This window comes from Mastigoproctus giganteus, chromosome 3 (assembly GCF_048544385.1).
Source record: "Mastigoproctus giganteus isolate SK-2022 chromosome 3, ASM4854438v1, whole genome shotgun sequence".
In the NCBI taxonomy this organism is placed as follows: Eukaryota; Metazoa; Arthropoda; class Arachnida; order Uropygi; family Thelyphonidae; genus Mastigoproctus; species Mastigoproctus giganteus.
In genome coordinates this window covers 246,781,788-246,809,198 of record NC_143577.1, presented here as the reverse complement: position 1 = coordinate 246,809,198, position 27,411 = coordinate 246,781,788, and the positions used below count along the sequence as shown (strand labels likewise).

The window sequence follows — 27,411 nt, the reverse complement described above, 5'->3', positions numbered from 1 at the left end:
CGGCAGGTTATTTCCATGTGGCAGATGGAATATTAGGATACACACTGCCCTTGTTATTCTTTGCATTGTATCCCTCTACATTAACCAAGGTAAAGTAACATTCATCACAGTGGTTTGTAGTCTCCTGCCAAATCATGGGAATTGCAAATGGCAGTAATCTTTGTGAACAATTTCAATGCTTTAACATTGGTTTGGCAAACTTCATGGAGCCCATTATTTATCTTGGTTGCCAAATAAGCACTTTGCACATTTTTTACAAATTCTGTGATGTCTTGTCTTTGTTAGAACGTAACTTCCACAAATATAACAAAATAAGTTTGGATTGTTCAAACACTTTTATGAAGTCATTTTAGTCACTTTTCAGCAAGTTTGACACAATAACCTCAAAAATATTCAGAAGCTTCACTTTCAGCACTCTTTGCTGCTATGTTTTCCAATATAAGTGGAGAGCATGGAATCAGCATGTGGGACTGGTCTAACTGTCCCACATGGCAATAACATCTTGAGCAGTACTCAAGATGCAGCCTAGTTATTGCCTTATACAGTGGGATAATCACCTGCTAATGCTTGCTAGCAAAATTCCCGTATATCATTAACAAAACCCATGAGCTGGTTAGCCTGTCTGCACTGCTAGGAAACTTCATATCTGACTGCAATTACCTCCCAGATCACTACCCTGAATGTATTTACCACACAGTTGGTATATTAATCTGTGATTACTGCTACCCATATGTAGTAATTTGCATTTGTCAACGTTAAACCTCGATTACCATTTCTTTGCCTAAATTTTTTTAATTGCCAATTTCAATTCAATTGCCTAATTTTCTAGATCTGTTGTAGTGGCATACTGTAACTACCCTACCAACCTTCCTATCATCTGCAAACTTAGACATTAAGCCTGATAAACCTTCATTATCATTAATAAATACAGAAATTCCCATTATCTGCAAACTTAGACATTAAGCCTGATAAACCTTCATTATCATTAATAAATACAGAAAACAAGGCCAGCACTGAACCCTGGGGGACTCCACTGATAAAATTAGTCCAGGAAGAGCAGTGTCTATTAATAATAACTGTCTTCTCCCACTCAACCATCTCTTTATCTGTAGAAGTAATTTACTGTTAATGCCACACTGCTCCAATTTATACAAAAGTCTACTATGTGCAACAGTTTAAATAGCTTTCCTGAAGTCCAGGTATATGATATCAAAATTAGTTTTTGTATCCAGTTCCTTTGTTACTGCATCATAGTATCCAGTCAAATTGGTCAGACAAGTTTGCTTCTTGATAAACCCATGCTGTGACTGATTTAAAACTGCACTCTTACCTAGATGGTCATGCATTAATTCTTTAACCAGTGATGCTATTATTTTTCCTGGAACAGAGGTTACGCTAGCAGGTCTGTAATTACTTCTGTCACTCTTTGAGCCCCTTTTTGAATTGGCGATGAATTCACACATTCTCCAGTCCATGGGGACTTACCCTGAATCCAAGGATGCTCTCATAATTATGGCTAAGTGTTTGCTCACTTCTTTTACTGCCTCCCTTAATGTAATTGGATAGCTCCCATTCATCCAAGTGCTGTTCTTACATTTAACTTCATCAATTTCTCTTCCACTTTGCTCTCAATTATTACAAAGTCATTTAGCCTCCTCGTAGAGTTTGATAAACTTCTGGCATCCATTTCCCAAAATAATTCCTTGTGTAAATGCAGATGCAGAATACTTATTCAGCTTGTCAGCAACCTGAGCAGGATTATCAACCAGTTGAACTATCGATATGAAGTGGACCTGCAAGAAACACTAAAAGGAAGAGTGTTTCACCCTCTTCCTTTTAGTGTTTATGTAAGAAAAGAAGCCTTTGCTATTTTTCTTTGCCAAGGATTTCTCATAATTTGCCTTCTCTTGCCTAACCTCCTTTGTGACTTGATTGCAGACTAATTTATATCATTCATAGGCTTCTGTATCACCTGATATGATAAACTTGTATGTGTCCCATGCATTTTTCTTCTCTGCAAAGTCTCATAACTCTGAAATTTATGGATTAGTGCTTATTATTGGTGGTCATCAATACCAATAATGAGCATAATAATAAAATGGACAAATTTTATTTTTTCAACTTATATTTTATTATTATGAAATACAGTGCAATAGCTAAGGATTATACAAGAATCCTTTATTATATTTATTATTAATGAATTATATATAATAGTAGAAAATGGTTAGTTGCAAAGCCTTTTATATAAATAAAAAAGGACTAAAAGGTTATAATAATTTTAAGAAGGATTTAAAATTAGAAGGCCTAATTGTAGATTTGGTGAAAGTGACAATTTTTTGTATTTTTCATTAGTAACAGTTTTAAAACTTTATACTAAAGCTGCAATCTGTAATATTGCTTGTTTTTTGTCAGATTTTTGTTATGTGTTTAATATAAATATTCTTCATTTTCAGAAATTATCCAAAAATTTAAGAGCTTAAAGAAGAATGTATATGTTGTTTTAATGATTAGCTTAGAGAAGGTGAGATATATCTGTATTGTTTCCTTAAAAATGTAGTACAGAATATTTAACACAGTTTGTTAGTCAAAATTTCAAATTTATTTTATTAGTATCTGAAAACAAATCTGTAGTTGGTTTAACTATTTCTTAATTTTATCTTTTAATAGAAAATGTTGCATATTAAATCCTTTAATATGTTAAATCCTTTTTATGGCATTCTGTGGTTATATCAGATCTATTCCAGTTGGCAGCCCCTAACATGGAAAACTACAAAACTGCCAAATGTAAAACTAAAAAAAATGTTACATTGATTTAATTGTGTAATATAAAATATGGTTTTAATTCCTACTCTAAGATTGAGGTATAAGGTACATGCCAAAAGTTTCCAGACTGGGGCAGTAAAATTAAATTAGACTTACATTAGTTACATGTTGAGGTTTCTTCTAAGTAGTTCCCTCCCTAGTTTATGCATTAATCCCAGCACTTCTCCCACTGTTTGAGGATCTCCGGAACTCCTGTTTCATGATGCTGTCCAACATTTTCAGAATTCAACTTGAATCTCTGTGTTGTCTTTGAACTTTCATCCTTTTAACTCAGTTTTCATTTTGGAGAACAGAAATTAGTTCCTGTTTCCCCAAAATGAAGTAGGAGGCCAGGTTGGGAAAATAGGGAGGGTTTGGGATCATTGCTAGCTAAAAACTGCTGAACTGGCAAAGCTGTGTGGACTGGTGCATTGTTGTTATGCAGAAGCAAATCATGAGTGTGCCATTTGTCTGGTCATTTTCTCTTGACAGTCTCCTTCAAATACCTTTGAATCCCTATCTAAAACTGGTAAGTTACAGTTTGGCCTGGCAGGAGGAACACTTTATGACAATTCCCTTATTGTCGAAAAAAACAGTCCGCTTGCTCTTGACATTTAATCTGACCTGCCTTCCTTTTTTTTTTTGGAGATGATGGACTTTTCCACTGGGAAGAATTTCTCCTTTTTTTATTGGTCACTACAGTAAACCCAACTTTCATCACTTTGGAAAGGAAGTTTCTGTCCATTCCAGCCTGTGCTTACAGATAGATCCCTGCAAATAGAAAGCCAGTTCTGTTTCTGTTTGTTTAGGAAATGGAGTGAACATTTTGCAGCAATCCACCTCATGTTTAAATTTTCAGTTAATCTGCAGTGGCATATACCTTATAATAGGCTTAGAGTGTCACAAATATCACTATTTGTATGCCATCTCATCTCATGGATGACTGGTGTATTTTTTAACATTTTTGTTATTCTGTCTTTGATGAAGGATGACCCGAGCACTCAAAATCCTTATCTGAAGTTTGGCCGCCTTAGGAATGCAAATACCACTGAAACGTTTGTGCTCGACCCATAGCATTCATCAGCAAACTTGTTTAAGCACTTCATGTCTCTGAAGCTGTTTTCCTAAATTATGAGAAAAATTTGATGCAAATTTGCCGTTCTTTAATGTCTGCCATCTTATTTGACTTCAAAAATCACAAGATACATTCAACAGAAACACAAACACAATTGTACAAAAGCACTGGCCCTATTGGTACAAAACCCACCACACGTACAATGAATTAGTTCATTGTATCTAACAGTGCACTGCTGAACTACATGTGGATGCTCCATTCAGCCAGTGAAGAAACTTTTGGCTTGCACCTTGTATTATGGCAATGTTTTGCAAACTTTTTTTGATGGCGCGCTGGTACACAACGTTTATTTTTTCTAAAAACGTAAACAAGTCTCAGAGAGAAGGAAAATGTGCAATACTAAGCATTAGCTTAACTTCGGTCATCTGAAATCACTACGTCAGTTATTAAGTTTTAAAGAGAAAGAGTATATCTGGAGCTCACAGACCCCCCCACCACCACCACCAAGTATGAAGCACATGAAAAATTAATCTAATAAATTTTTAATATATTAATTAATGATTGTCTTGTATATATAATCACCACATATATTAATGTAATCAATGAATTACATTAATATATGTCCTTGAGGTCACAGACATTCTCTCAGATATGCCAGACAAGCTTTACTTGCTACCTGGGAGTCTAAAATGCTGATGTAACTGATATTTGGGTGACACTCAAGTCTCAGGTGGACCCAATTTCGGCAAAGTACGGACGGTCTGTGACAGCCAAATCCTCTGCTTGCACCTTCACGATGGTGGGACTGTTAGTAATCCTGGGTATAACCTCCATGCACAAGTACATGGTGGGTGACCACCAGGTGTGAACCAACGTAAGCAGGGGTCGAGGTGTGGTGCCCACACCACATGGAGGAACGCCGCCCCTCTATGTTACTAGGCAGTACTAGGTGGTAGATGACTCTCAACCGGTGAAATACCACCACTTTGCATATTGGAGGCTTGAAGTGGTGGAACCCATGTTTAGTCTCTAGAGATAAGTTCCGGTCAACCCTTCCCTATCTCTTCCATCATGCAGTATGATTGATGACTTTTGAGGTTGTGATGAACGTCGTGGCAAGATCCAATATTCCTTACATTTCGAGGGTACAGCTCTAAAACGGTGTTCGCAGGCCGGCCGCTAGTTAGTACACCGGACCGAACCTATTGGTAACTCTCTAGGAGGCTTCCGGATCAGCTAGTGTTTAATCTTGCTACCTCTACTCTGCCAGTTTCCCAGGTGGTAGATGACTTTCATCAACCGGTGAAATACCACCACTTTGCTTATTGGAGGCTTGAAGTGGTGAAACCCATGTTTAGTCTTTAGAGCAAAGTTTCCGGCATCCCCCTCCCCCCATACTTATCCTTCAACCCATGCACGGTACTATGTACTATAGGTTTTGATACCTTTCGTGTTTGGGGTTTTCATAAAAAAAAAAAAAAAAGATAGTGACTGGAGGGAGTCCGAGTAGTGTGTATGCGGGGAGCATTGTCGAGGCCACGTTATGTCAAGGATCTGGGTATATTCTTACCACGTGTACGCCATATCCAAAAATTTCATTACTTCATACAGCATGTCCCACCTACTTTTTCTTACTATTGAATACACCATGAATTGTCAAACTAATAGAGCAAGCTTATCTGCGAAAAGATCTAAACCTCCCAAGCACTTCCTATTTCATTTCACATATATACGTGGTCTCAATTCTAATCTCAAAGATGTCCATTTCCACTTGCAGTCTGCCAAACCCCATGTACTTTTTCTGACAGAATCTCAGTTATCGGTTGATTCAACTACTGCTCATCTCAGATGCCCAAATTATTCGCTGTATGATTCCTTTCGCCTCAAAGGTGGTACTTGTGCATATGTCTGTTCTGATATTCCCTGTCTGAGACTTGGCAATTTGGAATGTCCTCTCTATGATCTTCTCTGGCTTAAAATCTCTGTACCTCATTGTGTCAAATTCATCTGTTGTCTCTACCGTTCTCCCAACTCCAACTCCATAATCACTTGGAGCTCTTTGACTTCCTCTCTTTGCAACTTGACTTTCTCCAGTCCAACTTTCCTAACAGTGAGATAATTTTCCTTGGCGATTTTAATGTTCACAACTCCAGCTGGCTTCCGTTTTCTAGTCACACAGACCCAGCTGGTCGAGATGCTGAGGCTTTTGCAATTACTAATGACCTTGCACAGATTGTTCAATTATCTACAAGAATACCGGACAATCCTAATCATACAGCTAACATGCTTGATCTTTTTCTCACAAACAACCCTTCTAAGTACACGGTCGAAGTGAGAGGTCCTTTAGGCACTTCAGATCACAACTTGGTGATTGTCTGTTCTCCAATGGGACCTTTATCTCATGGCTATTCTCAACCTCGTGTTGTTTGGCATTAAAAGAATGCAAAATGGGATGACCTGCGAGACTTCTTTTCTTCATTTCCTTGGTCGGATTACTGTTTCAAAACTTCTGATGTCAACGTTTGCTCAGATCGTGTCAGTGAAATTATTCTTGCAGGAATGGAATCCTTTATCCCACACTCCACTTTAAAAATCTCGTCCTTTATCTAAACCTTGGTTTTCCAATAAATGTGCTAAGGCTGTTCAAGAGAAGAATGTTGCATATTGTAATTGGCTTGTTTCTAATTCTTCAGTTTCATTTTCTGCCTACACCAAAGCGTGCAACAATTGTAAAGCAGTTATTAATCAGTCCAAACTAGAGTTTGAACAGGCACAGGCTAAGAGTAGAAAACTTGCTTCTTGCCCTAATGGTAGCCGAGCATTCTGGTCTCTTGCCAAAGCTATTGGCCGCAACGTTTGCCCATCTCTCCTCTCTTACTTCTCTCCAAACCAGTGGTTCTGTTGTCACTTCAGCCAAGGATAAAGCTGACCTGCTAGCATCCCATTTTTCTTTCAACTTATGTATTAATGATCTTAGTAAAACACCTCCCAACATTCCCAACATGCTCCAATCAATGCCTCCTGTGGTCTTCTGTCAAAGGGATGTCAGAAAGGTTTTGATGAATCTTGATGCTAAGAAAGCTCCAGGTTCCGATCGTATTTCTCCAGTTGTTCTCAAAACCTGTGCTCCTGAACTTACACCTATTCTTTGCCGCCTTTTTTCACTTTCTTATTCCAAAAGTGTTTTTCCTTCTGCTTGGAAATTTGCTGATATCCAGCCATTTCGTAAAAAGGGTGACAAATCCCTACCATCCAATTATCGTCCCAGTGCAATTACTTCTACTCTTTCTGAAGTAATGGAGAAATCAATTAACCGCCATATTTAAAACTACCTAGAAACCTTCTGTCTGATCAACGATCACCAGTATGGATTCCGTCAGTGTCGATCCGCTGATGATATTCTGGCTTATGCTATCCATTTATGGACTAATTCAATGGAAAGGTTCGGTGAAACACAAGTAGTTGCTCTTGACATCTCAAAGGCTTTCGATCGTGTTTGGCATAAAGGTCTTCTAAAGAAGCTTCCATCTTATGGTTTGCCAACTGTTTTTAATAATTGGTTATCCTATTTTCTTTCTGATCGCTCACTGAGGGTGATAGTAGATGGCTGTTTGTCTTCTAACTTTTCCACTAATGCCGGTATTCCCCGAGGTTCAGTTCTTCCCCCCACTCTTTTCCTCTTGTATATTAATGACCTTCCATTGACTGGAAATCCTATTCATGGTTTTTGCCGATGATAGCACATTGCATTCAACTTTCCATTTTGAGAAACCTTGTTCTGCTCAATCAGCTTCAATTTCTTGAAAATCTGCTACCAATTCCTTAAACGCTGATCTTCAGTTAATTCTTCAGTGGGGCAAAGACAACTTAGTTGATTTCAACCCATCTAAAACTCAGTCTTGTCTTATATCTGGCAAAAAGGATTTTTCTGCTCCTATGCTTATCTTTAGTGACACTCCGATTTCTAGGCAAAATTATATATCACTTTTGGGGATTACCCTGACTTCTAATCTCTCTTGGCACAAGCACATTACAAATATTGCTTCCTCTGCATCTAAAAAACTTGGTTTTCTCTTTTGCTCTCGGTGTTACTTTTCTTCCAAACAGCTGCTCACTCTGTATAAATCGCAAATCCGCTCTGCCATGCAATATTGTTCCCACATCTGGGGTGGTGCCCCCAAAACCTCTCTGTCTTCTTGATTCCATTCATTAATGGTTCATCTCTAACAGAGTCTCTCCACTTGCTCTCTCATAGATCTGCTGCATGCCTCTTCTACAGATACTTACATGGGCACTGTTCTTCTGAATTGGCTTCTATAATTCCTGCTCTCTCTTTCAAAACAGTCTGAACACGTGCCACCAACATCCATTTACTGTCCAACTTCAAACTAACAAACCAAATTTTTATCTTCCTCGTTTATTCATTCAATTACTGTTTTCTGGAACAACCTTCCTTCATACGTATTTCCTGAAAATTACAGTCTACAGAAGTTCAAGTCCAATGTCAACAAATATCGTCTTTCGTCCTCTCAACCTCCAACTCAAGCACGGTACTACGTACTATAGGTTCTAATACCTCTCGTGTTTGGGGTTTACATAAAAAAAAAAAAAAAAAAAAATAGTCAAGTAAATTAAACACTGAAGATAACTTTTCTCTTCTTTAGTAATAGAATTAATATTTCTATTACTATTACTACTTTAATTTCAAAATGCCTTTTCTAAATTATATTGTTACAAGTTTTTGCTTCATTTTAAAAGTGATGAAATGTAGCAATTTTTTATAGCAGGAGACTTCTATCTGGGCACAACCTACTTAATATTGGACACCACTTACTTTAATAGGCTGTTCCTAGGTGGAAGGTCATACTTTTTTCCCCTGGTAACGTGCTTACAACTAATTGCTTATTTTGTATTATTACAGGTTCTCTTCCTGTTTTTTAGAACAAAATGGTGGTTATAATAACCTATTTATTTTGTAGAATTTAACTACTTTAATTTCTAGAAACAGTATTGAACATAGAACTTAGCTTGAAATGTTAAATTTTCAAAAATATGCAAACTATAAAAAAAAAAAGTTTGATCCTTAACTGTTTGATGAATTAAGCCTAATTTAAATTATTGCATCCACTTATTGGTGGATCATTTCTAGAAACACCTAGCATAACTTTAAAATAAGGGAAATGTTTCAGCCAAGTTAAAAAAAAAAAAAAAAAACTGCTCTCATTTCACCCTTCTGTTCGTTCCAAATTCCTGTCCAGCACAGCCTTAAATTTATTTAGGCTATCAACTTCCACAACAAAAGATGGAAGTCTGTTCCACCAATCAACTACCTGCTGGCTAAAGGCAAATTTCTGAACATCTATTCTACAACTGTCTTTCCTCAATTTGAATCAATGCCCCCTCAAGTTCTTAATCTGAGCAAGAGGAAGAATCCCATCAGCATTCAGCTCCCTCATCCCATTCAAGGCCTTATACCCCTCAATCAGATTACCTCACAGGTGCCTACTCTCCAGGCACTGCAATTTGCAGAACTTAAGTCTTTCTTCGTAAGAGCACCCCTTTCTTCCCCTCGCCAATCTTGTTGCCTTTCTTTGTACTCGCTCTAGCAACTCTACATCCTTCCTAAAATGAGACCTCCAGACCTGTACACAGTACTCTAGGTGTCGCCTGACCATTGCCTTCTATAACAGGATAATCACCTCCCTATCCCTGCTAGCGAAATTCCTATGTATCATTGACAAGACTCCATGACCTGCCCTGCCCTGGCAGCCCATCTGCACTGCTCAGCGAACTTCATATTTGACTGCACAATTACCCCCAGTTCTTCTTCACTTTCCACTTCCCCAAGTGTACCACATGGTATGTTTCTGTTCGGTTACTGCTGCCCTATGCAGTACTTCGCATTTGTCAATGTTAAATTTCAGTTGCCCCCTCTCAGCCCAATTTCCCAACTTATCTAGATCCAGTTGGTGTAGCATACTGTCATTAACAACCCTGCCAACCTTTGTATCATTTACAAACTTGGACATTAAATCTGATATACCTTCATCAATATCATTAATAAATATACAAAACAACAGTGGGCCCAACACCGAACCCTGGGGAACTCCACTAATAACATTTGTCCACAAAGAGCAGTGTCCATTGATTACCACTCTCTCGTCTCCCACTCACCATCCTTTTATCCATAGCAGCAATTTGCCTCCAATGCACACTACTGCAATTTGTACAGCAGTCTTCCATGTGCAACAGTATCAAAAGCTTTACTGAAATCCAAGTATATGATATCAAAATTATTTTTGGCTTTCAGTTCCTTTGTTACCGCATCATAGTATCCAATCAAGTTTGTCAGACAAGACCTCCCTTTAACAAACCCATGCTGTATCTCAACTATTACTGCAGTCTTTTTTTGATGATCTTGCAATGCTTCTTTAACCAGTGATTCCATTATTTTCCCTGGAACACAAGTAAACTAACAGGTCTGTAGTTACTGTCACCTTTTGAACCCCCTTTGTGAATTGGTGACACATTTGCATATTTCCAGTTCATGGGGACCTCCCCTGAGTCCAAGGAAGCTCTCATAATTATGGCGAAGGGTTTGCTTACTTCCTTTGCTGGCTCCTTGAATATAACTTGATGGATCCTGTCCACCCCATGTGCCTTCCTTATTGAATAACTCCTCATGTGTGAATGTAGATGCAAAATACTCATTCAGTTTATCAGCTACTGGAGCATGATCATCAGTAGTCAACCCATCTGTGTTAAGTGGTCCAATCTGATTTATCCCTTTCCTTCTAGCCCCTCGACGTGGGCACCTGTACGTGGTGAGGGGACTTCCCAGTGACGCTGCTGGACTTCCAGACTAGCATCACTGGGATCCAACGCCCACAGCCCAGGTTCCAGGCTTACATCAAAGGAATCCGGCGTGTTTGCCGTGCGCTGCGACCTGTGGAAATTCGGAAAGGGGGATTCTGGTGGTTGAGGGGCCCAGCTTCAATACACCACTTTGGCCCCTGCTTCGACAAGACAGGTGGTCCTGGAAGGCCCGGCTGGGATCAATCGGCTAGTAGGCTCGCCTGCGAGGGTCAACCATGTGAATGCTACGCCCCTACCCTCATGGTCCGAGAGACAAGAATCAGGCTGGTGGCGGTGCGGGTATAGTGTCTGGGTAGCCCTGGCGTTCCACTCCCGAGCGCATTTATTGCATGCCGGGTAGTGGACGTCCCTTTGGGCTCCATGGTGGGTGGGGAGCTCGGGCACTGAAAAATTTAAAAAACTCCATGAATCCTGATAAACATATTTCTTCAGGGGCCCCAACCCGGTCCCTATCTGAAAACATAGATCATGATCCAGATAGCATTATTGCTAAAAAAGGCAGCGAACTGAAGTACCATCAGGGCCAGTCCCAAGGTTCTTAATCATGCATTCTACCAATGAGACACCGATTGGTAAAATGTTGCCCTTTTTTATTCAAAAAGGGTTAGATGGGTTAGCAGGTTCACCCAAATCAGTTAAAAGGCTTCGTTCTGGAGACCTTTTAATTGAAACTAAAAATGACAGGCAATCAGAACATCTACTCCGAACAACATCAATCGGAGGAATACCCATAACAGTGACACCACACAGAACACTCAATTCATCGAGAGGTGTCGTTTCGGAGTGGGACCTTCTTGACTTAACCGAGGAGGAAATCTGCTCTGAATTAAAACCACAGGGAGTCATTGCCGTCAAGAGAATCACTGTGCGAAGGGATGGAAAAATTGTTAAAACCAGGAGCGTTATCCTGACTTTTAACTCTCCTAAACCTCCTGACGGGATTAAAGCTGGATACATCAACTGTTCAGTGCGTCCATACGTTCCGAACCCTTTACGGTGTTTTAAATGCCAGAAGTATGGACATTCTCAAATGGCCTGCTGTGGAGTCCTTGCATGCGCTCGATGCGGTGCAAAGGACCACGAAACAACAGCATGTTCAGCTGCAAAACCCACCTGTATTAACTGTGAAGGCGAACACCCGGCCTATTCACGAGCATGCCAGAGGTGGAAAGAAGAAAAAGAAATTCAACGGCTAAAGGCAGAGCTAAATATATCATGCCAGGAGGCAAGGAAATCGGTCAAACCCCTGAATATCAACAAACCTACCTACGCCCAGAAGGTAGCAGGGAAATGTTCCGTCGGAACTCAGACGGACATGACCATTCCTCCAAAGGAGTCTTTCACTCCCATCGCGCGTTATCTTTTAAGTTCTCAAAAACCTGCGCAGAAGGACCAATCAGCTGCCACTCCTATATCGGTACCTCCTAATGCTCCACAAGTAACAAAGGTAACTATGAAAGAAAAGAATAAAAAAGGGGAAGTTCCCCCTAGTACCCAAGAAAAGATGGATGTCGAGCAGAAGGAGGTACCCGAAGATTCAGTCTTGGAACTCTTTGCGGAGGAGGAAATGGACACGGGACAGCGTCCATTCTTCCCCAAAAAAGATAGACCCAAGACTGATAAAAGTAAGCCCTCAGCACCTCGGAAGCCGCCTGATGGACCCACGAAGCCAAAATAATGGCTAAATTCCTACAATGGAATTGTCGTGGATTCCGGCGAAATATTGATGACATCAAGGCCCTCCTGCAAAAGCACGAGCCAGTTTGCTTTTGCTTGCAGGAGACATATCTAAAGGCAAATGATGAACCCATGATGCATTACACCACAATTTTTCGTAAGGATAGAATTGCGGATGGCTCTGTATATGGGGGAGTGGCTATCCTTGTGGGTAACCAGACCCCAGTGCAGCCCTTGCTAATTACAACTAGCATAGAAGCTGTTGCAATTCGCCTTACGGTGGGATTTTTATTAACCGTCTGCTCTATCTATTTACCACCTGGGACTGACATCTCCCAGGAAGACCTTGATGATCTTCTAACGCAGTTGCCTCCCTCTTTCTTACTTCTCGGGGATATGAATGGACATAACACCCTGTGGGGTAGTGCTAACATCAACGGAAGGGGACGAGTCATAGAGCATATGCTAAATGACAATGACCTTTCCCTTCTAAATACTGGAACAAACACCTTCTTCCACATGCGTACCCGTACTTTTTCTGCCATTTATCTCTCTATCTGCTCCCCTTCTCTACTCCCTTCACTCACTTTAGAAGTGGAGGAGAATCCATACGGAAGCGATCACTTCCCTGTGACAACCTCGTTACACAGCTGGAGACCATGTCTTCCCTTCAGGTTACCACGGTGGAAGATTGATCAGGCTGACTGGACTGCCTTCCAACATCAGGCAAATTTTGATCTTAGCACAGTCAGTCAAGAGCCTATCAATGATGCAGTTAAGTACATCACAGAAAATACTGTCTAAGCAGCTGCGAATGCTGTTCCAAAAACATCTGCCCGGTTTCCACCATTTCCTAAACCTTGGTGGAATTCACAATGCACAGCAGCAAAAAAGGGTCAAAACCAAGCGTGGGGAATATTCCGCCGATATCCTACCACGACCAACCTTATAGTCTTTAAACGTGCACGAGCCAAAGCACGATATATCCGCCGTCAGAGTCAAAAGGAATCGTGGATCCGTTTTACGTCATCTATTAACCAGTCTACCAACTCTAAGGTAGTCTGGGATAAAATCCGGAAAATTAAGGGAAAGTATACATCCCACCCTTCTTCAATCCTAGATTATAAAGGATGCGCTATTGCAGATCCAACTGCAATAGCCAATTCTCTTGGGGAAACATTCTCTAACATCTCTGCAACATCTTTGTATTCCCCAGAGTTCCTGGTCCTGAAATATAAAATCGAAAAACAGGCACTTAACTTTAAATCTAAGAGCATTTATCCCTACAACGGGGATTTCACTATTCAGGAACTGGAAAGAGCCCTCGCTCTTTCCAAAGCAAGTGCCATTGGACCAGATGGCATCCATTATGAAATGATTAAACATCTTTCACCAAAATCTATGGATTGTCTGCTCCTTCTGTATAACAGAATCTTTACTGAAGGGCAGTTTCCGGACTCCTGGCGAAAGGCAATCGTTCTTGTCTTTCCTAAGCCAGGAAAGGATCCAAAAGTCACCACCAATTATTGTCCTATTGCTCTGACTAGCTGTCTGTGCAAAATCCTGGAGATAATGGTTAATTCTCGTTTAATATGGTATCTAGAAACAAATGACCTTCTCTCCAACATCCAGTGCGGCTTCCGAAGGAACCGGTCCACTTCTGACCATCTTATTAGATTGGAAGCATCCATCCGGGATGCTTTCCTAAAACGCGAACACTTGGTGTCGGTGTTCTTTGACATGGGAAAAAGCGTATGACACAACTTGGAGATTTGGCATTTTAAAAGATTTACATAGCCTAGGCCTTAGAGGACATCTCCCCTTTTTTATTCAAAACTTTTTAGCCAAACGATCGTTCCAAGTTCGTGTGAGATCCTCACTCTCTTGCTCCTTTAGCCAAGAGGAGGGAGTTCCACAAGGATCAGTATTACGTGTCACGCTTTTTGCCATCAAAATAAATTCCATCACAGAACAACTTCCTCCAACTGTAAACAGTGCCCTCTATGTTGATGACTTTAGCATTTTTTGTCAGTCGTGCAACATGAGGGTTATTGAAAGACAACTGCAGAAAGCCATTGATAGTCTGAATTCCTGGGCACTTACTAATGGCTTCAGGTTCTTGCCGGAGAAGACCGTTTGCGTACACTTTTGTCGCAAGCGTAATCTTCATCCTGAACCTGAATTAAGGATCGGACAAAATGCTATTCCAGTAGCAGCGAACACAAAATTCTTGGGACTCATATTCGATAAAAAACTGACCTTTTTGGATCATATTCGTCAACTCCGCACAAAGTGCACAAGAGGCCTTAATATGCTCCGCTCGCTGTCCTCTTTATCTTGGGGTGCAGACCGATGCACCCTTCTACGGCTTTACCGTGCACTTGTGCAATCCAAATTAGATTATGGGTCCCAAGTATATTCTTCAGCCAGAGACAGTGCCCTTCGATGGTTGGACCCTGTCCATCATCAGGCTCTACGTATCGCTACTGGAGCATTTCGAACATCTCCTGTCCAGAGCTTATACGTCGAAGCAAACGAACCACCGTTATCGCTTCGTCGTAAGCAGTTGTCTCTAAAGTACGCCTTAAAATTGAAATCCCTGCCAGACCATCCTACGTGGCCATTCGTTTTTGAGCCACGATGGGAAAATTTGTACAACACCCGTAAGACTGCCAATCGTCCTTTTGGTATTCATCTCCAAGAGCTACTCAAAGAACTTAATATCAAGGTAGACAAGGTTGCCCAAACACCAAAGCAACCCTTTCCACCCTGGCATGCTCATGTCCCGGCATGTGACTTGTCCCTTAGAAATTGGGGACTCCATCATCGGTCTACCTGCAGCTTTATTCAGCACACCGAGCTGAACATTCCGACTTCGCGCCAGTCTACACAGACGGTTCGAAGTCGGAATCATATGTGGGATCTGCTGCTGTCTTTACAGACAGCACTACATCGGAGCAGATTCCCTCTGAATGCAGTATATTTACTGCTGAGCTGCATGCTATAGAGTTAGCCTTGGATCACATTAGTGAATGCCAATACCAACGGTTCATTTTATATTCCGATTCTCTCAGTGTGTTACAGGCTTTAATATCTGTGAGGTATAATCCTCATCCAGTTCTGTCTAGTATTCAGCAGAAGATTCACTTCCTCCTTGGACGTGAATATGATATCCGCTTCTGCTGGATTCCCAGCCACATTGGGATTAGGGGAAATGATTTGGCTGACGCCGCAGCCAAATTAGCAATTCCCGATAATAACCGCTGCCTGTCAGTCCCCTATACAGACTACAGGCAAACAATACACCAAAACATACACTCCCAATGGCAGGACTCGTGGAATAGACAGACTGGAAATAAACTATATTGTATAAAGCCTGTAATTGAACCGTGGCAGTCTAGTCTGCGCAGGAATCGTAAGGAGGAAGTTGTTCTCGCCCGGACCCGCATAGGACACAGTCATTTAACTCATTCGTTTTTGCTGAGGGCTGATGACCCTCCTATGTGTGTGTCCTGTGGCACAATTTTAACTATGAGACACATTTTAATTGATTGTCCAGATTTTAGCAATATCCGTTTTACTGCTTTTAATCATCTGACTGAGCCGTATACACTCAGTCAGATTTTATCCGACAATGATAATGTGTCTGCTATTTTTAGATTTTTAAAATCAATTAATATTTTTACTCGTTTATAAAATTTACATTTTTCTTATACTTCTTGACATAGTGACCTAACTAATTAGGTCACTGAAAGTTTAAATTTTTTTATAAATGACATGGTCTTGGCGCATTATAGCCTTTGTAGCTAATGCGCCAATAAAACCAAAACAAACAAACAAACAAACCCTTTCCTTCTAGAGTTTACATAAGTAAAGAATTCTTTGCTGTTTTTCTTTGTGTCCTTTGCCAAAGATTTCTCGTAATCTGTATTTGCCTGCCTAACCTCTTTTGTGACTTGATTACAGACTAGTTTATACCTGCCTTAGGCTTCTGTGTCACCTGATAATTTATATTCATCCCATACGTTCTTCTTCTCTGCCACGAGCCTCATTAATTCATCTGACATCTATTTAGACCTAAACCTTGAACAATATTTCTTAGTTGGAATGAATAGCCTAGTAGCCTCCAAAATAAAGTCCCTGACTGCTTTCCATTTAGAATTCAATGTTGGTAACATCATCAGTTGATTCCACTGTACAGAATTTAAAAACTGTCTCAGACCTCTCTAGTCACCTTTACGAAAGCAAAAGCCCTTCCCTTTACCCCTGATGGTAGTTACCGCTTTGAGTAAATCCCACTTCAGCACACTGTGGTCACTGCCACCCAGTGGTTCCTTTATCTGTAGGTTCTTGATGCATGAAGAATCACTACTGATAATCAGATCAAGAGTATTACTCCCTCTGGTTGCCTCCCGAACTTGCTGCTGTAGAAAAAAAAGTCATCCAATAAATCCACAAAAGCCTTGCTAGTGTGTGAGTGACCAACCCACAAATTCCAGTCAATATCTGGAAAGTTAAAATCCTCCATTATAAGACATTCTGATTTACTGGCCCTCTATTTCTCTGCACAATTGCTCATTGTACTCATCAGATTCATTAGGCCTTATAGCACACACCTACTCTCATTTTTCCTTTTCCAGTGATTATTTCACACCAAACAGACTGAACAGTGCATTGTCCACCAACATCAATTGGATGCACTTCCTTAGATTTTGTGTTTCTTAACTAACAAGCATAACCCCTCCTCCCTTCCTGTCCTGTCTGTTCTTTCTGTACGCATTCTACTCACCAAATTCCAATTCTGCACGGCTTATGTCTGTTTGACACCACTTCTCTGATATCCCACTTCTCTGATGTCTTTGATGTGTTGACTAGCACTTCACGCTCATCAAATATATTAACTATACCCCTAGCATTGGTGTACATGCACCTGTTCCTACTCTTAGTTACTCTAACACAGCCCATGTATTTACTTGTTCCACTATGACTCCCAGCAGTCCTGGAAATCTCCATTGCCTTGCTTTCTAGGCTGCTGCTCATTCTAATAGAAGCAGTGCAAGAATCACTTTTGCCTCTCCCTTCGGCCACTGTTAACCTTTTAGTCCATGTATCCCCCAAGCTTGCAATTTTCTGACCTACCTAACTACCAAACATTCTTGCACCCTTTCTATTTAAGTGTACCCCATCCCTGTAGAAGCATTCTCTCCTGTCAACAAGCACAGACCAGGCTGAGAAAAATTCTACCCCTTGAGCCTTGCACAATCTCTCCAGGGCCGAATTGATCGACAAGGCTCTTATCATATACTCCCTCCTATCGTGTCTGGGCAGAATTGCAGACACTTTCAAATTCAACCCTAACTCATGGCTTTTTTTCAGCATTGACTTGTACTTGTTAAGTAATTCCGCCAGTCTTCTACCTTTAATATCATTAGTGCCAATGTGTACAACACTATCACCCTTTGTGCCCTTAAAAGATGATATCTGCTCTACAACATCATGAACCTTTGCCTCTGGCAGAATACCTTGGCCCTGTTCCATCTATCCTTTTTGCACAATATGTTCCCCGTTTCCCTGACAATAAAGTCACCTACAACAACTAGTTCCTTTGGGACCAGTGCATTCTGCCTTGGAGTTTGCTGCTTTGTTGCTTGATGTTCAAGTGCAAGCTCTGGCATTGATGTGGGCAGCTGAGAGCTTGATTGACCTCTCAATTTAAATCCTTCGAGGGCATCCACCCTGTCCTTCAAGCTCTTGTATAAGCCCATAACAATGTTGAGTTGGCGCCTAGTTCCCTCACACTCCTTACATCGCACACACACACACACAACGACATTCCCCTTGGCAATATCATGTCCCATTCCTGATTGCTCCACAAGCAGTGCATTTCAATAGACTGTGATTCAGAGGACAAGTGCCCCCGTCAGTTCTCCCCTGAGTCACAGCACTTCCATTAGTTTGAGCCTTTTGCTTTGCTGCTCTGGTCTGAGTCATGATTTCAATTCAAGTTCAATAAAATTCCAATACAAAATATAACCCTAAACTTATATCCCAATGCAGTTATAACACTATATATATGTATTTTGGTATTGAATGTTATCTACGAGTTACGTTATATGACTTTCTTATCCCCTGTCAACGTATATCTATTAATTTATGAAGTTACATTTGTGAAAACTAGGTCTCTATATTTATTTAGTTAAATTTAGTAAAATAATAAGAGGAGTTTACCTCACTATAGTACGTAGAACACTTCCGTATGATACCCTCCAGAAATTAAAACGGAAAAAACGAAAAAAATCGACAAATTACCGGTACATTAGAGTAAAATATAAATAATTAAATAATCAATTTTAAACAATTAAAATCAAATTAACTCAATTAAAAATCAAATTAACGCAATTAAAAGAATATAACGAAAATATTCAAAACGATTTTTTCCTAGTTTGAGCCTTTTGCTTTGCTGAAGGAAAGCTTTTGCTTTGGAGGAAGGAAAATCATTTTGAATATTTGTTCACATGTGCTCTCACACCCACTCTCTGTTCTAGAAATTTTAGAGGTTCAATACAGGACCATCCACCTGTAAATCCACACTGCTCTTCCGAAATACTTATTGCTTTCTCTAGTTTAGTTTTCAGTATCCCACTAAAAAGTTTTGCAATTAAGCAATTTCTTCTTAAAAAGTGTTTGAAAGTTCCAGAGATTTTCAATTGATGGTATCCTAATGTTAAACAATAAAATAGGCTGGAATACACATTTGCTAGTTTCAATTTACAAAACTACCACCTCAGTAGTGTACTGATTCCTAGTACTGCTTGTAGATTAGATGTGACCATAGAGGTAGATGTGGCAACATCTACCTCTATGGTCACATACCTCTATGGTCATAATCCATAAAAATTTCATCAGTTCCTCCTTAGGTATAGCATGATCCTCAACCAAAAATCTGTTAGAAAAGGAGAAATGTAATAAACTGTAGAACATTTATTTGTACTTTGAGGAATTGATAGATAACCCAAAACAACTAAAGCATGCAATAAGTCCATTAATTTTCTCCTGAAAATTGACACTGATCTTTAGTTGAAACATGTGACCTCTCTACCTTCATAATTAAGATCACATCATCTGCATATAAATTAAACTTATTATTGTCCTGGAGAAAAGCAGCTAACATTGAAGAAAATAATGATGAAATAAATGCTGCTCTGTGGAATTCCAATCTTAGTAGCCCATGAATTTTCAGAGGTAGTCTGAGAAAGAAACAGAAATCTGACAACAGATTTCTTATTGGTGAGCCAAAAACAAGATTTGATAACCACTGACAGTGAGAAAACTTGAAATGAGTCAAAAGCAGAAACTGTGTCAAAAAAAAAATAGCAAGGAAGTCAGAATCCCATGCAGAATAGACTCTGCCCACAAAACTGCTGTAAACATATAATTAAGAAATGTTACCAATGCCATAATGTATAGTAATTAACAATGTAATTAACAATGCCCTTAATATACTAGAAAAATATGATAAGATTGATGCAAAAATAGAATCCTTTTGAGAACTTTTTGAAAGGGAATGCAGACAGAAGTAAGTCTGTAATGGTTACAAATAGGATTTGTAACTTCAGGAACAGAATGATTCTATAGATTTTCTAAATATTAGGAACTATCTTGAAGCTAAGAACTACAATATAATTTTACTAAATTTAGGGATAGAATCATATCCAACTGATAAGAAATCTGGCAAGCCCTTTATAATATGAATCAATTCATCCTTTGAAGAGATACCGTGAGATAGTAAGTCCACTGATCTATTCATTAACTACAGTTACAACAATTCTAAAGAATTTGGATTCGGTATATGTTGTCCCTGCATGCCAAGTTGCTGTCCATATCATTGATAGAACCTCATGGCCTAGTCTAGCAGAGTGTTTGTCATGTTAAAGAAGTTCAGGTCTAACCGTACACTTATTCCTATGTCTTTTATCTTTTTAAACTGTTGAGGTCAGTTATTCTGGTATTATGGTTACCCAAATGCAGTACATTCCATTTGTCAGTTAAGCCTTAGTTGCCACTTTTCATCTATCTGCTTAGTTTATCTAGATCTTGAAGTAGCATACTCCAATTACTGTCATTAATTTAGAATTTCTGAAATTTTGTGCTCCTGGGAACAGATAAGTTTTTGAAAAATCTTGCCGTTTTTATTGACCCAATTAGCTTATTAAATCATATTCTATAAATAGCTTTATAGATCTAATCATGTTCATTAGTTTATTTTAGATTTAGCTATAGGTTTTCTAAGTTACTCTTTAATATACTTAGAACCTTTTGTTTCGGTGATTTGGTGCAGATATATCTCATACTTTGTACCATAGTGCATGGTAGGGGAATTCTAGTGACTTATTTGTGGTAAATAAGTATCTCAAAAGTTTGAATCTCATAGTTTTTTGGTATTAATAGATAATTTTATTAGCTATTATAATTTACTTATAATTCTACAAGCATAATGGTATAGCATAAATTTCATAATGTAATTTATAATGTAAACTTGTTAGCACAGTAGTTATTATTGCTGCATAACCAGTGCATAGCATTGATATTGCATTTAAATATATTACTTTAGTGTAGTATTCTCAATTAAATTGAATTTGAACAGAAATCATGCCTCAGAGCAACAAAGCAAAGCGCTCAAAGTAGTAGGAATGCATTAGCATTAGTAGAGGCATATAATGCAAGAAAGCAAGCTTATAGCTTATATAGCATCAGCAAAAAAAAACCCTTCCCATTTCACCCATCCATTTGATCCAAGAGTTTGTTTAGTTCTTCCTTGAATTTATTTAAGCTATCAACTTCCACAACAACTGATGGAAGTTTGTTCCAGCAATTAAACACCCACTGGCTAAAGGCAAATTGCCACACATCTATTCTACAACTGTTTTTCCTCAGTTTGAATTTATGCCCTCTCAGGTGCATAATCTGAGCAAGAAGAAGAATTCCACCAGCATTGAGCTTGCTCAAACCATTTACAGCCTTGTACACCTCAATCTAATTACCTTGCAGGTGCTTAGTCTTCGACGCTGCAGTTTGCAGTACTTAAGCCTTTCTTGGTAAGAGCAACCCTTTGTTCCCTCTCATCAATCTTGTTGCCCTTCTCTATTAATTCCAGTACCTCTACATCCTTCCTAAAATGAGGCCTCCAAACTGTATGCATTACTCAAGATGTGGTGTAATCACTATCTTATACAAGCGGGTAATCACCCTTTTCCTTCTAGCAAAATTCGTGTATATCATAGACAAGACCCCCATGAGCTGCTCTGCACTGCTCAGAAAACTTCATATCTGACTTCACAATTACCCCTAGTTCTTTTTTATTCTCCACTACCTTGAGTGCAGTACTGCATAGTTGGTACATTACTCTGGGGTTGCTGCTACCCATATGCAATAGTTTGTATTTGTCAATATTAAATTTCAGTTGACACCTCTCAGACCATCTGTTCAACTTGATCTTGTTGCAGTAGTATACTGTCTTTACTGTCATTAACAACACCGCTAACCTTTGTATCGTCTGCAAACTTGGACATTAAGCCTCATATACCTTCATCAATATCATTGATAAATACCTTTATCAATGATATTGATGATACAACAATCAATGATACAACAACTTGCCCTTAATGCCATACTGCTCCATTTCGTACAGTAGTCCTCCATGTGCAATAGTATCAAAATTCCAGAAATCCAAGTATATGATATCAGAGTTATTTTTCTTTGGCAGCATATACTGAATTTTGGACTGAAGTAAAATTGAATTTTCACAAAAATATGAAATGGAAATGATGTGACTTTCTAAATAACATAGCAAATGGAAGTAAGGTGATAAGTAACATGAACACTGAAATGGAAATGACGCAAATGATGCTTCCTAAATGAGTCTGATGATGCTAACACTCAGTTACTAACATTGATTTGGTAGAATAAGTAGCTTGTTTGTTTGTTATTTGATTTTTAGGAGCATTAGCAACTAAGGCCATATTGCTCCTGGGATATGCAGTGGTCACTGGCTTGAACCCCGGTCTAATCAAGAAGCATGTGCTACTCACTGCTGCTCCTGCCCTCCTGGCTATGGAGGTGCCTGAATAAGTAGCAGGTGTCATCATAAAACATTACATCATTCATATTAAATATTTTGAACTGAAGTAAAATTGCGGTTTTATGTGAAACATCCTTCACGCTTCTTTTGGGTATTTTGATTTGTATATATTGATTATCAAATAAAGGAGCAGCAGTGTGTAGCACACGCTTCTTGATTGGACCGGGGTTCGAGCCCGTGACCACCAAATACGGAGGATGCGGAAAGGTCAGGAATGACCACCGCATATCCCCGGAGCAGCAATATGGCCTTAGTTGCTAATGCTCCTAAAAACCAAACAATAACAACTTATCAAATAAAAAAGTTTTTATGTTGTAAATATTTTATTGATCATTCACAAATTTCCATAATTTCAGCTGGAAGACAGGATACAATGGATTTATGAAAACTAACGTAAGAGATGTATATTTGCAATTGGAACGTATCGAAATATTTCTGAAAACAGTGTTGATTGAGGTACCTGATCTTGTAGTTGAAATTGAGGGAAAATTTGAGATTAAAAAAGAAATTGACAACTACTTGTACTGTTGCAGTAATATGATAAATACTTGTTGCAGTAATATGACAAATATTTTTAAATATTGTATAAATAGTATGATTGCAAATATTGTTGCAATCATACTATTCAACAAATGGCTATAATGAAATGGGTAATTAGGCTATTATTGGCTTGCATTTCGCTAACTTCTTCCAAGCCAAGGATGTTTTATGATTACACAAAGAAACTGGACGCACGTACATATGTATGTGCGTCTAGTTCCTTTGTGACTGCATCGTAGTGTCCAGTCAAATAGGTCAGACAAGACTTCCCTGTAATAAACTCATCCTGTCTGAACTATAACTGCAGTCTTGTCTAGATGATCCTGCAATGCTTTTTTAACCAGTGACTCCATTATTTTCTTGTATCTCCCCCCCCCCCTTTTGTGAATTGGGGATACATTTGCACATCTCCAGTCAGTGGGGACCTACTTTGAATTAAAGGATGCTCTCATAATTATGGCTAAGGGTTTGCTTACTTCCTTTGTTGCCTCCTTTAATATGACTAGATAGATTCCATCCACCCCAGGTGCCTTTCTTATGTTTAACTTCAACATTTTCACCTCCAATTTGCTCTCAGATATGACAAAATCATTTAGCTCCCTGTTAGAGTATCATAAACTTGAGGAATCCACTTCCCTAGAGGCGCCTCCGTAGCCAGGTGGGAAGGAGCAGCAGTGCGTAGCACACGCTTCTTGATTAGACCGGGGTTCGAGCCAGTGACCACCAAATACGGAAGATGCGGAAAGGTCAGGGAATGACCACCGCATATCCCGGAGCAATATGGCCTTAGTTGCTAATGCTCCTAAAAACCAAATAACAAACAAACAAACAAACTTCCCTAGAGAATTCCTCATGTGTGAATGTAGATGCAGGATCGTCAACAATCGAACCATCGATGTCAAGTGGACCAATCTCTTTCATCCCCTTCCTTCTTGAGTTTACCTCTTTAAAGAAGTATTTGCTGTATTTTTTTTGTGCCCTTTGCCAAACATTTATCGTAATCTACCTCTGTTTTGTGACTTGATTACAAACTAGCTTATATCTACCATAGACTTCTGTGTTGCCTGATAATTTATATGCATCCCATGCATTTTTCCTCTCTGCCGCAAGTCTTATTAGTTCATCTGATATCCACTTAGGCCCAGATCTTGAATGGTATTTCTTAGTTGGTATGAAAAGTCTAGTACCGTCTATGATTAATTCCTCGAACGCTTCCCATTTAGAATTTGCACGTGGTAACGTCAGTTAGTCCCACTGTATCAAATTTAAAAACTGCCTAAGACCCTTGCCTTTACACCTGATGGTGGTTACATCTTTAAATAAATCCTATATTAATATACTGTGATTACTGCCACCTAGTGGTTCCTTTATCTGTAGATTCTTAATGGATGAATAATCACTGCTGATAATCAGATCAAGAGTATTACTCTCTCTGGTTGCTTCTCGATCATGCTGCTGGTGAAAACAGTCATCAACCCTTTATTCCCCCTTTTGTGAATTGGGGGTACATTTGCACATCTGTAGTGCGTGGGGATCTGTCCTGAGTCCAAGGATTCTCTCTTAATTATTGCTGATGGTTTGCTTACTTATTTTGTTGCCTCCTTTAACATAGCTGGATAGATCCCATTCACTCCAGGTGCCTTTCTTATGTTTAACTTCAACATTTTCTCTTCCACTTTGCTCTCAGGTGCCTCCGTAGCCAGGTGGGCAGGAGCAGCAGCAGTGCGTAGCATATGCTTCTTGATTAGACTGGGGTTCGAGCCCGTGACCACCAAATGTGGAAAGGTCAGGTAATGACCACGCATATCCCCGGAGTAAAATATGGCCTTAGTTGCTAATGCTCCTAAAAACCAAAATAACAACAACAATAACAACAACTTTGCTCTCATTTATTGCAAAATCATTTAGCTCCCTTTAGAGTTCGATAAACTTCTCTTCTGGCCTCTACTTCCCCATCTGTGAATGTAGATGCAGAATACTCATATGGTTTTCAGCTACCTGAGAAGGATCATCAACAAGTGAACCATCAATATCCAGTGAACCAATTTGAAGTAAAGAAGTGTTTGTATGATTTTCCAAAGATTTCTCATAATCTGTCCTTGTATGCCTAACTTCCTTTGTTTACTTGATTATAGACTAGTTTATGTCTACCATAGACTTCTGTTTGCCTGATAATTTTTTTGCATCTTATGCTGTTTTCTTCTCTGCCATGTGTCTAAGTAGTTCATTTGACATTGTTTGAGGTCTAAGCCTTGAACAGTATTTCTTAGTTGGTATGAAAAGTCTAGTAGCTTTTACGATTAATTCCTTGAATGCTTCTCATTTAGAATTTACTGATGGTAACATCATCAGTTGGTCCCACTGTATAGAATTTTAAAAACTATCTGAGACCACCTTAATTACCTTTACAAAGGTAAAAACCTTTCCCCTTTATTGTAGTGCACTACGTTCACTGCCGCCTAGTGGTTCTTTTATCTGCAGATTCATAATGTATAAGTAATCATTGCTGATAATCAGATCAAGGGTATTATTTCATCTGATTGCCTCTCCAAAATGCATCTGTTGAAAACAGTAATCCAATAAATCTGCAAAGTTCTTGCTAGTGTATGAATGACCAACCCACAAGCTGCAGTCAGTATACAGTTGGACCTCCATATAACAAAATCGATTGTTCACCGAAAAAATTCGTTGTACTGAAATTTCGTTATAAAGAAATATGAGCTTTTCAACAATGAAAACTGTAATTCAACATTCAGAAATACAGTAAAATATGGGAAATAAATCAGAAATAAGTGGGAATGAATAAATTTTCTGACATTATAAAACAATTAATTTATTAATATCACATATTAAGAAATTACTACTTACATGATGCACACAATATATTAGTACACATTTAAGAGTTATATTGTAAAATATTTCGTAATTTTTGTTGTACGCTGGATTTTACTGTACATTGTTCATAACAATGTTTGCATTTGTTTAAGCACTCAAATATATTTTCTGGCACATTTTCTTCACACTGAAAGCCTCAACACAAAGTTTCAAATGCTGCCAACATTTCATGTTTGTAAGGTATTATATTGCACTCATTGCCTTTGTTGCCCTTGTTTTCATCAAACTCATCATCGATAGTGTCACTAGTTCTTTGAATATTCTTCAAAATGTTGGAGCCACTTGGATGTTCATCTACTATGACATCATTATCAACTCCTAAAGATTCTTCAAGAACAATTTCTCCACTGATCAAACCTCTCACTTGGAGTTCTTCCCAAAATTGTTCAATGTCTTGTAGCAGTTCATCTCTCTCATTGCTGTTAATTGGCATTTTAGCAAAACCTACTTTTGTGAAACAATTCTCAATCGTTGTTTCTGTTACATCTTGACTCCACACGCTTGCCAACTCTGATATGCACATCTGCAAATCTATAACAGAATCTATAGGTTGGTTTCTATTCTCAGTATAATTTTTTTCGGTATGTGCCTTTGGTTGTGCATTTTCAAATTCTTGATAATGCTTTGGTTTATTTATTGGCTGCAGTTTAGACGAGGTATTCGGAGGGAAGAAAACAAACTTCACACTTGTAAGTTTCAAAATTACCGAGTGAAGGTGGGCAGTTGTTGACAGTCAAACTGATTTTTCTGTTTCTTTTGTCATCTTTCTATTGAAATCTAAAATCTGCTGTTCAAAAATTTCGCTTGTCATTCAAGCTTTTTTGTTGTAGTTGTAGTCCAACTCTAATGACTTTGCCCCCTTAAAACATCGGGGTTGTTTACTTTTGCCTATTACCAAAAGCTTCAATTTTTCATTACTAGCCATATTTGTACCAACCAAGAATGTATAATTTTTTTCAAAACTGTTTCTTTTCAATGGATACAATCTTCTTTAATTATAACCCCACTTTCACCAGAAATAACTTTTTCAAGTAAGCAATGGCACTTTTTAAATTTGTCAGGCCAACCAGAACTGGCTTGGAATGCTTTATGCCCCAGAAAAGCTGTGTACTCCATAGCCTTTTCTGTTATTAATGGCATTTTGGTCTTGAATCAACTTCACCCACTTAAAAATGGCTTCATCTTTTTTTTTTCTTCATACAGGCATAATTTCACACGCTTCCGACTGGGTCCCTTTTCCTCAAACAGTTTGAGTATTGAAACACAATTTTTCAGAATGGTTGACATTCTGAAAAATACGTGTCACTAATGGCAGGGATACCAAATTTTAAAGCAATTTCTTTTTTTTAACACCCCGACATACACTATTAAGCACTTTTACTTTTTCCCCTACACTCACTCAAAGATT

The 27,411-nt window shown here is 38.9% G+C and overlaps 1 protein-coding gene across 1 annotated transcript in view; it reads left to right on the top strand.

The window, feature by feature from the left end:
• Nf1 (neurofibromin 1) overlaps positions 1 to 27,411 on the top strand; it is a 1,111,953-nt gene that overhangs the window by 125,869 nt on the left and 958,673 nt on the right. Inside the window, exon 7 of the mRNA XM_090369763.1 lies at positions 2,454 to 2,521. Coding sequence (XP_090225889.1) covers positions 2,454 to 2,521 — 68 coding nt within the window. The remainder of the gene's footprint in view (positions 1 to 2,453; positions 2,522 to 27,411) is intronic.